Source organism: Marasmius oreades, chromosome 3, assembly GCF_018924745.1.
Source record: "Marasmius oreades isolate 03SP1 chromosome 3, whole genome shotgun sequence".
Lineage (NCBI taxonomy): Eukaryota > Fungi > Basidiomycota > Agaricomycetes > Agaricales > Marasmiaceae > Marasmius > Marasmius oreades.
This window is the reverse complement of record NC_057325.1, coordinates 1104392-1119963: the sequence shown is the minus strand read 5'-3', so window position 1 is coordinate 1119963 and position 15572 is coordinate 1104392. Positions and strand designations below refer to the sequence as shown.

Here is a 15572-nt window from a genome sequence, read left to right as displayed (position 1 = left end):
GAGAGCCTGTGCCCGACATGCCTCCAGCATGGTGGTCTGTCTGGCAACCAAATCCGGATGCCGTGCCAGAAATCGCCTGTAGAAATTTGTCCCAACTTCCTTTCCTGCAATGCTGGAAGCTTTCTTGTTAATGAGAGAGGGTCTCAGACCAACCCCACAGCGACCCAACACCTTCAGCCACTCTACCAATATGGACTCCTGCTCGCGGTTGAGAATCATCTCCTGAGTATGAGCTTCTTGTCGGTTCTTGTGTTTTCCACTGACTCGGTCATAAAGTGTGGAAGAGGGAACACCAAACCGCTTTGATCTAGAGTACTAATGAGCTTTGGAAACAGAGATTGCAAGCAGGACTCACGCAGCATTAACACTCAGTTTAGATTTACGTACTGCCTGCTTCAGTCTCTCTGCCTCAGCCACTGCTTCCTGCTTGGACCGGTCTAAAGCTGCAAGTGCATATTGAATTCTGTCTTCTGGAGTTGCTTCTGCGGTTTCAAGTAACAGAAGAAGGTATCCAACCTCAAGCTGATCAACAGCTGGATCAGAAGGTTTAGGAAGAGAATCTGGAGAGGGGGACTCAGATGGAGTAGGAGAATGGGGTGGGGTTGTATGTGGTGAAGAATCTGGGGTTGCGGAAGTACTGGTAGTAGTTTTTGCTTTTTTCCTCTGCCCTTTCTTACGAGGCATAGTGTAGTTGGGGGGAAATTGGAAGTCTTTCCCACGCAGGTCTACTTAGAGACAGTATAATGGTTCCATCAGGTCCTGGGACTTTTCTCATGAATATATATTCATTTCAGATGCTTCTACTACACATGTCATGTACAGAGGCTGTACTTGTGGGGAAAAAACCCTAAATTTATCAGTTTTTCCTCATTTAGGTTGTTTTTCCCATGAACAGAGGGTGCTGGAGGTGCCAGAATCAATCCTAATTCATTGCTTGGACTAGAAGTAAAAATTCAGGAATCATCTGATCCCTGCCAGAGGTGTTTGCTAGTCTTCTTGTACAGTTTATGGGTGTAAAACACAAAAATCTCGGATATTTGCAAGCATACACCCTGTACACCCAAAAAAAATTGCAAAAATTCAAGGACCAAAGATTTGGGTAGCCCAATGGATGTAATTGACAGTGCCAAGAGCCTGGCCCTCAGCATGCCATGCTGTACCTGGAGTAATTGCCACAACCTAGGGTCAAAATGACTGAAAAAATCGGAGTGCTCTGCAGAATCATGGCCTTGGGCACTTATAGGTCAGTCATATTTGTATCTATGGGTATGTGAGGGCAAGAGAAATATCCAGTGATCATAACTAACCAAGAATGAAGGGAATTGATCGGGAACTTGTGCCACAGTGGCGGCATTCCTGATTAGAAAATTTTCTCACGCTTAAATTTTCGGCCCGATATTTGACCCGTCGTCGTGCAACCATCACAAGTCAGTAAGGAGTTCATCCCCCCTTGTGAGGAGTGTTCTGGATAGGTATCGTACATTTCTCCTTAATTTCTGATACTAAAAAGTCTAAAAAAATCGGTCCATTTTTGGCTACAGTACAAATTTCCGAATTCCCGGTTTTTCCGACTTCAGGGTCAATGACAGTACGCACTTCGGGGTGAATCATAACGCGTCCAATCATTTGCTTCTCACGGAGAAAGGAAAAGAACTTTAATAGTACGGTGTAGATGTTCGAGTTTCGGCCAAGCTAAAGCCAACATCTCTGTGATTATAGAATTAGGTAGATCGAGCAAATCTGAGAGGGTGTCGTCGCACAGACAGACATCGGCGTTTTCGACCAACCACATGAACTTGAGAGGGTGTTCTGCTACATCTTCGGCCTGGATAGAGCTGAATAGCACTGCGTGATACAGGTCGTTGGGCCGGAAGCCTTCGAGGAGCGCTCGTGCAGTTGGATGAGATTGTAAATGTTTGAATAGGTCACAAAAAGTGCCCATTTTTGTGAGAGTGGAGTCAACCAGGGGAAGACAGAGAAGGTCACTGGAGAAGTTAGTTCAAGATTATACGATACAACACAGGCAATCTCACCAATTTCAGAAGACATCGAAGTTGATGTGTGAAAATTGAAACTCAGGGGCGAGTGGGTTCTTCCCCCGAAGCCTTCCTTCAAGCTTCCTTCAGGCTCCCTCGACAATGGACGCCTCCTGTGCAAATAAGCCTATCCGAATTCTTAGATTCAGTGCTGAGTTTAGCCATGCGTGATGAGGGTCTTAGCGGGGTCCATCACATTTGGCAAGTTTGGTGTCGCAACACGGCCCGGCGGAAACCTTTCGGAGTTTCGAATGTCAGAGACTCAAAGATGCGACCTTTGTCCACCCACCAGATAATCATTAATACAGCAATCATGAATCATGATCATAACTTACGACCGGGAGTTGATGAGTTCCGAACCGTACGGCGACAACAGCGGTCTGTCTGCAAATGGCTCGTGGACCTGGAAAGGTCAACGAGATCCCCTCCATCGGCAAATGAGACTCATTGGATCGAAGAAAACGGCACGACGGAATTCGTAGATTTACCCAACTTCAATTATCCAGATATCAAACACAAAAGATATTGTCCCGATTGAAAAAATCCATAAGTTGCAAGTTACCGCCCTAAAGCCGGGCTGAAACACAAGTCCCCCTCCAACTTGGGACTTGTCACCTGCGGAGGGCTCTGAGGTAGTTTGTGGTGTGAATGGCTATGTGGACCTCCATGGCCATAATAGTCCCTCAATCTTCTTTCCTGACCTTGCTCGCCCTCACTCGATCCAGCTCGAGATACAGGTCTACTAGACCTTTCTCCAGCAGTTGTAACAGATTTACCTCGCGTCCTCCCGGTCCTCGTAGATGCACCATCACCACCACCACTCATAGTCGACCCTAAAGACCGTTTCTTGACTGGACTTCTCCCACCACGATCAGGTAGATTCGTATACCGATCGGAACCACCCCCGTTCCGATTCCCTTCCCCATTTCCCCACAGCATCTCGCCAACTCCAGCCCAAGAGAATCCCGAAGCATCAATAGCAGGAGGACTGTGTAGAGGAGTAGGCAAAGGCGATTCTTCCACGATTCTAAAGCTCATAGCGGTATTCGCTCCCGAACGCGTGGTGGTGGTGGTGGTGGTATTTGTCGTTCTCGTCGTCTTCGTCGTCTTTGCCGTATTCGCACGGCTCAGATCTTTGACACTCTTCCGTTCGTCGGCAGATGAGGTTGTATCGACTCGAGAGCAAGTAGGCCGTCGACGCGAGAGAGAAACCGTCCGTGTATCAGAGCTAGCCATCGTAGTGGTAGTGGCCGTCGTAGGTGCACGACGCATAGAGTCCGGATTGAGAGCCTGTTCCTTCTTCTTTGGAGGAGACGTTGAAAGAGGAACACGAGGAGATCTAGGATCAAAGGTGCTTTCGCCCATAAAAGATACTTCATCAAACTCGTCGTCGTCGTTAAGTTGCGAATATACCGAGACAGATGTGCCCGTTTTTGCCCTGGAAAGACCTTGAGTAGACGATTGTGGCTTTCGAGTCGCAGGTAAAGGTGCAAGATACCCAGGATTGACGGGATGAGGGCCACCAAGAAAAGCGGCGCGCTCATCGGTAGGTATGGCGTCGTGGTCGTCATTAACATCCAATGCATGCCAGCTGTGGCCATCGTCAGAAGCAGCGTCACGGTCATCGCATCTTTCTCCTCCACTAAGAGGTATCTTCTCCTGTATTGAACCTGTTCCCTTGGAACTGAGGCTGGAGGGACAATAAGCTGGGCCGACTTCCAGTTCACTTCTTCTTCTCCTCCTTTCAGGTTTACGAGTGAAACAGCCGTAAGCAAACCAAGCAATGACGCTTCCGACAACTAACCCCAGAACAATAAACACCGGTATGAGGATCATGTTCAGATTTTGATTGTTTGAGGCAGGGTGAACCTTGGGGTATTCTACGACGGTTGAAGGTGCGCCGGACTGAGAATCGCGAGTTCCAGTTATTGTGGTAATCCCATGGCTATCAGAAGGAGGAGAAGTGATTGAGGAACCGATGCTTGAACTTGAATTCGAGGAAACGGGTGTGGCGATACTGGGTGCGATGAGGGAAGAAGAAAGGACTTCTGGAGTAGCCGTGGTAGATGTTGCCGGCTGGATAGGCAAGACTGTGGTGGTAATAGTAGCTATTGCCTGGGCTGGTGTAGAGGTAGTGGTTGCACCCCAGGAAGGATATGGCCACCAGTTGAAACTGCTGGTTATCGTTGGAGGAAGCTGTCTAGGCGAGTTGGTTTGTGTACGTTTATAAAGGGATCGACGACGATTTGAACGCATTGAGAATAGCCTTGAGAATAGCAATGGCATAGTAGACTTGAGAAAATTGAACGAGCGTGAAGCGTGGGTAGATGGGAGTGAGAGAGAACCGGGCCGAATGGTGGCTTGGCGTCAATTTCCATTATTTCAGAGGTGGGTATATTTTGAGGGTGCCAATACTAGATAAAAGAACCAAACGAGACCAGCTATGTACATGTAGAACCTAGAGTAGAAGAGCGATCAAGCCCGTAGTAGCACCGAGCACACCCGAACTGAAGAGGCTCGCTTTTAACTGAGACCCGCCATTGCCACTACCACTGCTCTTGCCACTCAACTTTCTGTCCCCGACCGACTTGCCCAAGGTTTTACAGCCGTCTGTGAAGACTATTACAGCGGATAAGGGAGGATAGAAGTCATCAATTATCATAATAATAATCCGAGAGACAAACTAAAACTCACAGTCCATAAACTTCTGAGCCTTATCAGTCTGTGACTTATCTTCTGCGATGACACAGTTCAAACAGGTTTCTATACCGCTCGCGGTGGAGTCAGTACACGCGCAGTCGGCGGTGCTACAGCTCTATCCAAGTAGTCCACATTGAATACGTGAGTGTTTGTCTACTTCAAGGAAAGGAAAAACAGACACATACCTGAGAGCTGGCACCAGCGGAGCTACATGTCTTTTGACATGACTGAGGAATAGGCGGCATTGATGGGAGATCCTGACGGATGGAAAGCTCCGGGACAGAACGAAGGATGTTGTTGGGGTCTGGTTCTGGTATGTGAGCACTCGTACTCTTTTCTGGTGGAGGAATGTAAGGGACTTACTCCCGTAAACAAGAGGAACAGTGGCCAAGAAAGATGCAATGACGGTAGTGCTGGGACGCATGCTGTTCAAGTAGAGCAAAAGGTGATATTTGAAATGAGGGTATGGTAAAGGCTTCAAGCTGAGGCTCTCAAGCGAGAAGTGCGTTCTTTTATACTTGCATACACTACCCACCCTCAGTCCTTAAATGGAGATAAATGCCTTTGAATAGTGCTTCGCTTTGAAGTTGAGCGCCGTTTTTTGACATCGTCTAGTTACCAGGAATGAATGCGACGACAGTTTCTTTCTACCCACAATCAGCCACTAGTATGTATGTAACCGTGAACGGGATCCACCCACATTTGACAGGTATCAATTCTTTATACCCACTGAGGCGCGATTATCAATGATGAATGATTGGACGGGGAAAATGAGAAAGATTCACCCTAAGTAAGGAGGGTCGCCGCGTGATTTATCCAACTTTCGTTGCGGCTCTAGTGAGACTCGCAAGAGAAAAAAGAGAAATCCAGTTCAAGTTTGGCAAAGCATGATTAAGTTTTCAATAATAGAGGAAACCGCCAAGAGCCTAATGCAATCAATGAGTCAATCAGGGTAGTGGCGGACACTTGACACTCCGGCGGCGAATAACATAGCAATTGTGGGTCATTTGAGTTGACTGGTGGTCCTTGCTGTTCGGATTGCGTAGACGAGTGGTGGCGGCACAGGCATACTAGAATTGAAACTAAACGGAGTAAAAACGTTGCGATGTTGGATGGGAAGTGTGCTATTGGTGTGCCAATAAGTGTCCTGAGGCCTTGAGGCTCAGTGCATTCTTCCTAGTGAGAAGAAACGAGTGTACATGAGGTTTGCCGGAAGCTGGGCCTACGCCATCTTTGTGGGGGGACACATGAAGGCACCTGGTAAGACGCGTTCTGGGAAAGCAAAACGCGTCGGGAGAAATGCTCCCCAAAGTGGGCTAGGGACAAACCTGAGCGCTCGGGAGCCAAAAGGCCAAGAAATCTGGACGGCACCTGTGGTACCCAGCCTTAAAGAAAAAAGGTGTTTGTAGGGGATGGTGGGTGGGACGAGAAAAATCAAAGGAGGAGTAGGCAGAGAGATGAGCGCTTGAGCGCGCGATGAAGAGACGCAAGGACGCGCACGTGGTATCGTGCATGTTACTATCTTATCCTCTGATCGTGCCTCGGCCCTCATCTCAGATTGACCTCATGCAGCCCAGCCTTTTCGAAAGGAGGACGACGAGTTGAATTTCAGGTGAAAACTCGAGTGATATTATGTTATGGCAACACCATCGTCTCATCGTCATTAGTGAACAAGTACAGAACGTGAAAAGTATGTAAATAGAGTACAGTCCGTCAGGGTCCTTTTGGTTCAAACGAGTCAAGAGAAGGATCAACAGATTCCTTCTAGCGCCTGTCATTATCACTTCACTTTAGAAACAAGCACGAAAGGATCGAAAACTTACAGCAAACTGATTGTTAAATCACCGTGAACCTTCGCCTTGAGTTCAATAACAAGGTCAATGTTCAACTCCAACATCAACTTGATAATGGCATCATTCGCACCCTCTCTTTCCATTCTTTCTTCAATCACATCGTCAAACTCGTCATATCCTGGTAAACCAGTGCCTTGGTTCTTCACCAGACCCCATTCGCCAGTTCGAAGTTTGGGATCATTGGGAGGAATGGCAGGAACACCACCACGCCCACCGTCACCCCCATCCTCAGCTTCTGCTCTTGCGGCTATTACAGCATCGAAATCGTCGATGCCAGGTAAACCAGAACCACCTTTCTTGGATTTATCAGGTTTCGGGGGGGCAGAATCTTCTTCTCCTTCAGCAATGACTCGTTCACGGATGACGTCGTCGAAATCATCTACTCCCGGTAGGCCAGAAGAAGGGACGTTGTTGTTGGAACGACGACGACCACCGCGATGGCGACGTGTTCGAGAGCGAGAGCCTGCTGCGTCTCGTGAAGGGGAACGGGAGGGAGAATCTGTCATTGTGGTATGTCTTAGTGAGAAAGGAGAGGGATTTTAAGCTGGAGGCATAATGTATGGTGCAATGTCAAACGACGTCAGAGTAACGTATGTGGTGAGGGTACAGACGATTATTCCTCAGTTGATGTGACATTGACGTGACATTGACGTAGGTGCCTTGATCAGAGCCACAGGTTAAGTCAAGGATAAGCCTGATCACGAGGGTAGGTAGTAGCCAATAATGGACATAGCATTGCTAAGTACTTACGAGCAAGATCACGAGGGTAATAACTGACTGTTCTGTCTTTAAAATTGAACCTGGTAAACAGCTGCATATCTGGAGAAAGGAAAGAAGATATTGAAGAAGTTTACCCTGATTCGTCGTCAATTTGTCGTACATGGTGGTGGTTGTTCAAGTTACAATAGTGGCTGTGCGAACTGTACTGGTATAATTCATGCCGTAATACCTGCGTGGGAAAGGTTAAAAAATTGGAATCATAAGGCTACCATGATAAGTCTCTGTGCAGATAGTGGTAGGGTTAGAACCCAGACATATTATTGAGTAAATTCTTACACCCTAATGCCACGTGAAGTACCCAAAACACAAGGAATAGACTTGAGGGTGGCTGTATGATTCATGCTGATTTCCACATGTGACTTGAGGGTGGCTGTGCGAACCGTACTGGTACAATTCGTGCCGTAATGTATTGATTACCTGCAACTTCCCTCTTTGTGAAGCATCAATACAGTTCCATAGATAATCCAGAAAACATTGACTTGTATATACAACAAGATGAGTTTTGCTGCTGCCTTTTCTCTATTAACGGTGGCAGAGAAAAACCCTTGTTGACGATTAATTATTAATTATTTAAAAGTAATTAAGCGATATTAATCATTTAATGGTAAATTAATTGTGCTTCAAAAGGGTTTATCGATTTATTTTCAGCCTCTGTAAATAAATATGAAATAAATCACCACATTTGGGTCATTTTTGACTTGTTTCGAAGATGTCATACTGTCAACGTCACGTCAACTGAGGAATAATCGTCAGTGGACTCCGTATGTGGTTCCTTGGAGCATGTCGATAGGGAAACCAGGGAGGCCCTGACGTCGATACCCGTGACGTCAGTCGCGCCACCATTCGCCATTCAAGGTCGAAAAGTAGGCGCCTCGTAGACGCCCAGCAGACGCCCGCGTTAGAAGCAGTCCACGGCCAAAAGTGTACACAGCTAAATAAGTACATAGCAGCGAGATACGAGAAGAAGTACACTGTGTAAGGATGGGTAATAATGATAGGGTTAAACGGAACATGAAACGACAACAGACCGACGAGAACTGGAAAATAAAGAATCACAAGTACAATCGCCACGTATCACTCGTCATATTGAGTGAGCTGTAAGATATCAACGACCATGAGGACACGTCCATGTGAAGAGTGAAAGTTTGTACTTACATCGAGTGTAAGAGTTCTAGAACTATTCACGTCCTGATCGCGATAAATCCCCACGAGAGAATGTCCTCTCTCATACAACGACCCTTTCAAACTGATAACAATGAATTGGAAAGCGTCAGAAGCCTGTGTCCGAATGTAGTTCGCAACTTTAGCGACATTGGTGTTGTCAAGGGCAGCATCCACTTCGTCAAGGACGAAGAAGGGCGCCGGTTGATAACTAAGAGATATGAGATCAGTGCTAGATAGTAAGGCGACGAAAACGGGGGAAATTCACCTATGAATAGCGAAGAGCAGAGCTAAAGCGGCAACCGTCTTTTCTCCTCCCGAAAGCTGTTCCATATCACGGAACCGCTTCATAGGCGGCATTGCATGGTATTTGATACCGCCGTTGTAAGGTTCCTACAACCAAAAAAAGTTTCTTCAGCTCGTTGCGAAAAGAGCCGGAAACAAAAAGCAATTTTACCTCAGCATCGTCAAGGCTGAGATACGCCACACCGCCCATAGGAGCAGCTTTGCCTTTTGTCAGATCCTTATACACTTGATCTATACGGTCTGATATGTGTGCATACGCCTTCATGAACATTTCCGTGCTGAACAAATTGGGTAATCAGTATTTCGAGACAATTGTCCAATCACGGCTGCATACCGGCGTCTCTGAATATCTTGGAACTTGTCTTTCGCCTCCCGAGAATCTTTACGAGCTTTCTCTGTTTCTTGCTCTGTCTCTGCTAGTTTGACTTCGACGTCTTCAAGTCTGATCCAGCCATAAGCGGATGGCACTCAATCATAACGTCCAGGGGGAGACGCACCTATCCACAGCCTTCATATTCGGAGCCATCCTCTCAATATCACCTGAGAGTTTTGTTATCGAAGCATCGAATTCAGCCAGTGCCTCTGCCGGTTCTCTCTAGAACGGCCAGTTGATGAATGGTTACGCCCACAACAAGGAAAAAGAATCATCCCTTACCTCACGCTCATCTTCATCTACTTCCTCAAAATCCACTTCAATTCCATATCCCCGCACCTCTTTCGGACGCTGAGTACCATCTTCGTCTTGGTCGATATCCATGGCGACTTCATCACGAAGATTCTATAGTGAAGGATAAGCGCATCATTGAATAATAGCCTTGAATTCGCCACGGACCTCTTCCATAGGCACATTCTTTAGATTTCCTGATAGCAACGGTAGTTGGATCTCCTCAAGTCTGCATTTCCGATATATCGAAGACCGTTCTAAAGCTAGCTTCTCTATCTCGTCATTCTATGATCATGCATAAACCATAAGAACAACACTACCCATGAAGGACAGCTATGGACAAAACGCACCCGCACACTGATCTCTTTCAATGCTTGTTCAAGCGTCTTGGAAGCTTTGGATGTCGTACGCTTGACTTGCTCAACGTCTCTTGTCTTTCCTTCCAATATCTCTTGAAGCCCAGTCAAGCCCGCTCGCAATTCATTGATATTCTGCTCCATCTCTTCCAGCTCCATTTCGATATTACTCTTCTGAGCTTCGAGTTTGATCAAATTCGCCTTTTCGGTTTCGATGATTCCATCCAGCGTTTTGATCCGCTCTTGAGCGTTCTTCAGGGCTTCACCCTCAAATTCAGATCTGAGAAAAGAAAACAGCTCCGGTTGAAAAAAAAAACCGACGGAATGGCGGAACGAAACGACATACTGATGCGTTAATCTCGCAATCTGGTTCTCAAATCTCAATCTCGCCTCGCTTTCCTCTTGAGCCAATTTCAGCTGACGTTCCTCATATTCTCGTATATTCTCGATTTTGATCTTCCTACAAAAGTTCTTGAACATCCCGTCTTCTGCGCTGTTGACAACCTCCGACAGCGAAGCAATTTGTTGTCGAATGTTATCGTATGTCGCTTGTGCCTGGCTTAGAAGTCAATCGGAATAGTCTCGACATATCTTGTTCAGATACGGTACCTTGCTCAATTCGGGAGTAGTCTTCTTAATCTCTTGTTCAAGATGTTTCAGTTCGTCCTTGAGACCTGTTATTCGTAATTTACAGGCGTTCTACAGTTGCTTCATAAGTTGAGCGGCTCCAGTCGTTGAAACAAAGGGCCTACCAAGTCATCTTTTGCGATCGTGATACTTGACTCAAGCCGCGAGATGTCTGCAATTAATGTATCATCGGTCTTGCCTCGAGGCCTCTGCTTCGCAAGTTCACGCAATTTGGCTTGAAGGGAGTCTCTTGAACGTTGAAGACCTGTAGTAATGATGAGCTCTGCATGACTTCTCTAGACACTTGGGAAAACGGTGCTTGCCCTGGATATCCTTGTCATCCCAGTTCTTCACAGGGCCATGGTGACTACGACCACCAGTGATCAGACCACTTTTGTGAATGATGGTACCCTCCAAAGTCACAGCTAGAAAGTAAGCATGGGAGTTAGACGACATCAAAAAATATGCAGATCGTGCCAATGCCGACCTTTCACCTCTTGGCCCTTTTCGTAACAGACATATTTCGCAACATCCATCGTATCGCAAACGAGTGCGTTCCCGCATGCATGATGAATCGCTCTTTCAACAGCTGGCTCATACTGAATCACATCAACAGCCAGTCTGGCGCCCTTGGCAAACGAACGGAATTTGTCGTTGACGGGTTTGACCTGGATTGTGTCGAGCGGTATGAACGTCGCTTGTCCAGCGCGTTGATTCCTCATATACTAGCAAAGTAGAGTAAGATATTGGGAAGACGTTTTCAACTAGAGGCAATGAGCTCACCTCAATGCAATCAATGGCCGTCTTCTCTTCGTCGACGACAACGGCATCGATGTTGCGTCCCAGTACTACAGAGACGGCTGTCTCGTATTTCCGCTGCGAAGGTTTGCAAAGGTCTACGACCCTTCCCCTTACGCCTTTTCAAGTTTGAATAAAGGAAGGGAAGGAAACAAAAGAGGTAAGTGTTACCGGGAAATATTCTTTGCAAGTTTTCAAGCGTCTCTTTGAGCCTTCTCTCTCTTTCCGATTCACCTCTTTCAACGCCGGCCTGTAATAGGTCTTGGAATACTCTCTGAAGCTTCTCGTTAGTTTGTTCTTCGAGTTGTCTATACAGCCATGCATCAGAGGCAAAGAAAAAATGACCTCCAAGCTCGATATTGAGATACCTTATTCTTTGACGTTCAGACGCCTGATTATCTAACTCTTGCTTGACCTTCGCGAGTTCTTCTTGTAGACCGGCGATCTTTTCGTCCAGCTACACCAAGAAGGGGTCGGGAATGCTAACCGAAACTAGACATCCAAAACCGTACCTGAGTTTTCTTTTCCAGTTGCGTCTTCAACTCCTCTGAGCGTGTGTTACGCTTTTCTTCCAATCCTTTTTGCTTCTCCGAGAGTGTGGTCAGTGTTCGATTAGATGTCTTTTCTTCTCGAGTGAGGGTTTCCAAGGATTGCCGCTCGTCGATCGCAAGTACGCTTGCTGACGCCTTCCTGGACCAGGACTTAAACTAGGAAGTAATGGGAACACGCCAGTAAACTCACAATCTTCGATACTCCTCAAGACTCTCTTCACTGAGTGCCAGGTTGTTGTGAGAAGCTTTACGCTGTGCATCTAATGAGCAGTTCCCTCGTCAGGATGACTCGTGCATAGGGAGAAGCAACGGACTCGCCTGACGCTTCGTCTGCGAGCTTCTTCACCTGCTCCAGCTCGGTTTGCAAGGTACCCAACCTTTGCTTCAATTCACTTTCCGTTTTGTTCACATCCTCCTTGGTCTTCATAGCATTATTGTGCTTGCGTGTACCGTGTGTAATTTGTGCTTCGGTAGCTACGAGGTCGGGTTTCTTGAAGGAGAAAAGAATTAAATTCCGGTCAGATGCTGAGAGATTTGAGTTCCACGTGCCTTTGCATCGAAAGCTTTCTCCGCTTTCTTGATCTTCTTTTCCGCCTGCATAACACTCGTCCGTGCTTTCGCCTGTTCTGTACGAGCATTTTCAAGAGCCTTATCATGCACTCGTTGTTCTTCTCGCAATCCCGCTAATGCCTTATTTTGTTCACGGATTTCATGAGCATTGACTTCGATGGAGTCCTCGATATGATAGAGTTTGAAGAGGATACGGTGAAGAATTAGAAGGTCCTGAATTGCAAAAGCTGGAGGTTAGGCCGACCATTGAATGGATTCAAAGTATGGAGTATGCACCCTCTCTTGCACTAAAGCTTCAAAACGTTCCGCTTCACCCTTTTGTTCCTTATACTGTTTTATCTCCCCAAATATTCCTCGGCGCTTGGTAAAGTTGAATGTAGCGTTCTCCGTGGCTCGTTCCTGTTCTTCCTTGGCCTTTTCATATTCTGCCGCAAGTTCAAGGGACCCACTGATTTGTTCAATGAGTCGCGAGAGTTCACGAGGAGATTGAGAGGCCACTGCTTCGACGTCACCCTGGAAAACCAGGAAGTTCTTGGCTTTGACGAGAATATTATGCTTCATCAATGCTGCATTGTATGCAGAGTATGTGACCACCCGGTCATCTAACTTGTATTCCGATGCCCCGGTGGTGGATATCCTGAACCAAGGACGCGTGGAATTTAGCAAACCCGTCCAAAGTTTGATATTTTGATCAAGCACTCACGTCCGCTGAAACCTCCATTCTCTATCATCTGCATCGCAGTACACCGCCAGTACCCATGCTTTCTTCGCAGTTCCTTCTCCATCACCCTCTTCCTCGTCTTCATCGACAGCCATTGAAGGTTGTTCTGAAGCATTGTCAGGCCTGGCTAACCTTCTACCACGATAGACAAGGTCTTTCAATTGTGAACTTCGAAGTTGAGCGCTCTTCACTCCCAATACAAATGAGATGGCGTCCATGAGATTCGATTTTCCTGCTCCGTTGGGACCAATGATGGATGTGAAGTTCTTGAAAGGTCCTATCGTTTGATGACCCCTGAGGCGCGTTTACTCGGAAAGAACAGGGGGAGAGAGTAGAGGGCATACCTATACGACTTAAAGTCGCGAAGTTCGATTCGTATCAATGGCATGTTGGTTACTTTGTCGAGACGCGATGAAGGATAGTTAGAGGTGTGCGTGTTATCCTGCTCCCTAACACAGATTGCGTAGCCAGAACGCGCTCTATATACTCAACGCGTTCGACTGTGCTGGAAAGGGCTTCGTGGGGAATCTAAGTGTCCGTGATGTTGGGCCCGCACCGGTGGCCCTTCGCGGTTCAAAGGAAAGGAACAACTTTTACACGTGACTCTTTGTGGGCTCGCGATCGCCAACTTGGCCGTGGGCGCGTCCGTTTTTTCCCCCGTTTGTTCCCACTGGGTACTGGTAGCTAGGAAATGGTGTGTGGCTCTCATATTTGACCGAGAACACTCCTGAAGCCTTCTCCATTAGAGTCTCGCTTTTTTACACGCTCACGACTCGTCCGAACGTTGGTAATCGATCTTCCAGCAAAAGAAAGACGTTTATTTTCTTCAACAGCTCATTCAGACGCTGTTTGGGGCATTTCATGGACGATAAACGACACCGTACTCTCAATATCTGCAGACGGTGGAATCAAACAATGGACATCATCCTCAGGACAACCCCATCCACCAAGCTCCAACTCCGGCTTTCCTCCTCGCCATACATTAGGGCTGGTTTCTCTCTCAACATCACTCGATGGTAGATATGCGCTGTATAATAGTATTGAGGGGCTGACGTGTCTGTGGGATCTGAGCTCCGGAGAGCTAGTGGGCAAATTCGAGAGTTATGCAAGGACTGCACAGTCGGACGAGGTTGAACCCGGTATTGAACGTTTGTCACGTCCGTTTGATTCCGTCGCTCACATTTCTTGCTTCTATAGCATGGTCGGTATCACTCAATCCCAAAGGAGAAACATACGCCTCCTCTGGAGGATCGGGGAAAGTCACCATCCACTCAGCCCAACCATCTGAAAACTTCGGTAAAAAGTTAACCTCCATACCATCAGGAAGGACAAAATTTGGGATGTACTGTGCTCACGTATGTGTATTCCTCCCAACGCCGGTACTTCACCGACAGTCTGACGGTATCCACAAAGAGTCCCGATGGAAAACGGCTCGCCCTCTCTTCCGAAAGCGGACAGATCTTCATTTTCGACCTGGAATCAAACTCTCTAGTAAACACGTTTACCTCGCATGCTATGAACGTCCGTTCTTTGTCTTGGTCTCCGGACTCCAGCGTAAGTAGGATCTGTTTGTTTCACCACATGCTAACACTTACTTCCCTCAGCTTCTTCTAAGCGCATCTGAGGATAAACGCCTCGTTCTTCATGACGTTCGATCATCTCCTTCAAACGTCACTGCAGGGGGAGCTGTCGCCACATTCAGCGGTCATTCATCATGGGTTCTCAGTGTTGACATGTCTCCTGATGGAAGATTGGGACTCTCGGGGTAGGCGTGCTGCGCCATCTAGTTTGTATATCTCGCTGATACATCGATTTGGTTTCCGAAATCCCTTCTATAGGTCAGCAGATAAAACTATCAAGGTTTGGGATATCGCTGCACGCGCCTGTGTTTCAACCATTCCCGATACTGGTGGGGGCGAAGTATGGGCTGTCTCATGGAGACCGAAACCTCCTGCCCACGGGGCCGGTGCTGGTGCGTTCGTTAGTGGTAACGAAGACGGGGTGGTGAGGTGGTGGAGAGGTGCTGGTGCAAACTGAAGCCCATATCCATAGAATTCTGAGTTCTCGGTCACGCATGTGCAATGTCTCAATTTTGCTGTACTGTAAAATGTAAACTGTAGCTGTAAACGCGGTACTTCAGGTGCGGGTATATGTTATCCTGTCTTCATTAACGGTGGAAAAGCAACTTCATGAAAAACGAAGTAGGTGTTGGTGTCGGTGTCGGTGTCGTATTCACTAATTCGGACCTGTGTCACATTGAACTTTTTGGAGGGTCTCGATAGCACCCGGACCTTGAAGTAACTGAAATACTTTGTTGACGAGATCTCCGCAGATTATCTGCATATGCCTGCTCGTGGACAACTACCAATTAAGAGCCGATGTTTCATTTCAGCCATAAAAAGTCTGGAGCCTTGTGAGCTTGTTCCGCTATTGCCATGAATCCGGGAAC

General features: G+C 47.1%; 6 protein-coding genes across 7 annotated transcripts; 1 reads left to right on the top strand and 5 right to left on the bottom strand.

The window, feature by feature from the left end:
- Positions 1-1531: 1531 nt before the first annotated feature.
- Positions 1532-2057, bottom strand: E1B28_005676 (uncharacterized protein). The gene is made up of 3 exons (XM_043150252.1): positions 2034-2057; positions 1761-1985; positions 1532-1707 (listed from the first exon to the last, which is right to left on the bottom strand). The coding sequence occupies exons 2-3, from the start codon at positions 1940-1942 to the stop codon at positions 1656-1658; spliced, it is 234 nt and encodes a 77-aa protein (XP_043011339.1). The 5' UTR covers positions 1943-1985; positions 2034-2057; the 3' UTR covers positions 1532-1655.
- Positions 2058-2594: 537 nt separating this feature from the next.
- Positions 2595-4292, bottom strand: E1B28_005675 (uncharacterized protein; the record flags this gene model as incomplete). The annotated part of the gene is made up of 1 exon (XM_043150251.1): positions 2595-4292. One exon carries the CDS (start codon positions 4290-4292, stop codon positions 2595-2597), a length of 1698 nt encoding a protein of 565 aa, XP_043011338.1.
- Positions 4293-4402: 110 nt separating this feature from the next.
- E1B28_005674 (uncharacterized protein) lies at positions 4403-5210 on the bottom strand. Its single transcript, XM_043150250.1, has 4 exons — positions 5100-5210; positions 4922-5046; positions 4731-4851; positions 4403-4655 (listed from the first exon to the last, which is right to left on the bottom strand). Exons 1-4 carry the CDS (start codon positions 5158-5160, stop codon positions 4495-4497), a joined length of 468 nt encoding a protein of 155 aa, XP_043011337.1. The 5' UTR covers positions 5161-5210; the 3' UTR covers positions 4403-4494.
- Positions 5211-6343: 1133 nt separating this feature from the next.
- E1B28_005673 (uncharacterized protein) lies at positions 6344-7283 on the bottom strand. 2 transcript variants are annotated; one of them, XM_043150249.1, is made up of 3 exons: positions 6660-7283; positions 6560-6594; positions 6344-6507 (listed from the first exon to the last, which is right to left on the bottom strand). In XM_043150249.1, exons 1-2 carry the CDS (start codon positions 7093-7095, stop codon positions 6578-6580), a joined length of 453 nt encoding a protein of 150 aa, XP_043011336.1. In that variant the 5' UTR covers positions 7096-7283; the 3' UTR covers positions 6344-6507; positions 6560-6577. The 2 variants fall into 2 exon arrangements, with proteins under 2 accessions (XP_043011336.1, XP_043011335.1); XM_043150248.1 differs by having other exon boundaries at positions 6560-7281.
- Positions 7284-8146: 863 nt separating this feature from the next.
- Positions 8147-13715, bottom strand: E1B28_005672 (uncharacterized protein). Its single transcript, XM_043150247.1, has 24 exons — positions 13468-13715; positions 13106-13417; positions 12679-13039; positions 12382-12615; positions 12151-12322; positions 12023-12092; positions 11794-11971; positions 11650-11738; positions 11453-11589; positions 11267-11400; positions 10971-11208; positions 10807-10908; positions 10609-10748; positions 10466-10555; positions 10203-10411; positions 9851-10136; positions 9669-9785; positions 9492-9614; positions 9334-9431; positions 9171-9278; positions 8988-9114; positions 8799-8923; positions 8525-8741; positions 8147-8464 (listed from the first exon to the last, which is right to left on the bottom strand). The coding sequence occupies exons 1-24, from the start codon at positions 13509-13511 to the stop codon at positions 8444-8446; spliced, it is 3732 nt and encodes a 1243-aa protein (XP_043011334.1). The 5' UTR covers positions 13512-13715; the 3' UTR covers positions 8147-8443.
- On the top strand, positions 13708-15276 carry E1B28_005671 (uncharacterized protein). Its single transcript, XM_043150246.1, has 7 exons — positions 13708-13817; positions 13870-13906; positions 13957-14262; positions 14321-14478; positions 14537-14677; positions 14728-14888; positions 14962-15276. Exons 1-7 carry the CDS (start codon positions 13815-13817, stop codon positions 15158-15160), a joined length of 1005 nt encoding a protein of 334 aa, XP_043011333.1. The 5' UTR covers positions 13708-13814; the 3' UTR covers positions 15161-15276.
- Positions 15277-15572: the final 296 nt, after the last annotated feature.

Bases quoted from the DNA above. Each gene is read 5' to 3' on its own strand.
- E1B28_005676 (XM_043150252.1), bottom strand. From the start codon at position 1,942: ATGGGCACTTTTTGTGACCTATTCAAACATTTACAATCTCATCCAACT. The intron at 1,708-1,760 runs GTGCGACGACAC...CTATAATCACAG, and splicing joins GAAAACGCCGATGTCTGTCT to AGATGTTGGCTTTAGCTTGG.
- E1B28_005674 (XM_043150250.1), bottom strand. From the start codon at position 5,160: ATGCGTCCCAGCACTACCGTCATTGCATCTTTCTTGGCCACTGTTCCT. The intron at 5,047-5,099 runs GTAAGTCCCTTA...CTCACATACCAG, and splicing joins TGTTCCTCTTGTTTACGGGA to AACCAGACCCCAACAACATC. The intron at 4,656-4,730 runs GTGAGTTTTAGT...CCGCTGTAATAG, and splicing joins GGCTCAGAAGTTTATGGACT to TCTTCACAGACGGCTGTAAA.
- E1B28_005673 (XM_043150248.1), bottom strand. From the start codon at position 7,095: ATGACAGATTCTCCCTCCCGTTCCCCTTCACGAGACGCAGCAGGCTCT.
- E1B28_005672 (XM_043150247.1), bottom strand. From the start codon at position 13,511: ATGCCATTGATACGAATCGAACTTCGCGACTTTAAGTCGTATAG. The intron at 10,412-10,465 runs GTACCGTATCTG...CTTCTAAGCCAG, and splicing joins CTACTCCCGAATTGAGCAAG to GCACAAGCGACATACGATAA. The intron at 10,137-10,202 runs GTATGTCGTTTC...TTCTTTTCTCAG, and splicing joins ATTGCGAGATTAACGCATCA to ATCTGAATTTGAGGGTGAAG.
- E1B28_005671 (XM_043150246.1), top strand. The intron at 14,479-14,536 runs GTATGTGTATTC...GTATCCACAAAG, and splicing joins TTGGGATGTACTGTGCTCAC to AGTCCCGATGGAAAACGGCT. The intron at 14,889-14,961 runs GTAGGCGTGCTG...TCCCTTCTATAG, and splicing joins GGAAGATTGGGACTCTCGGG to GTCAGCAGATAAAACTATCA.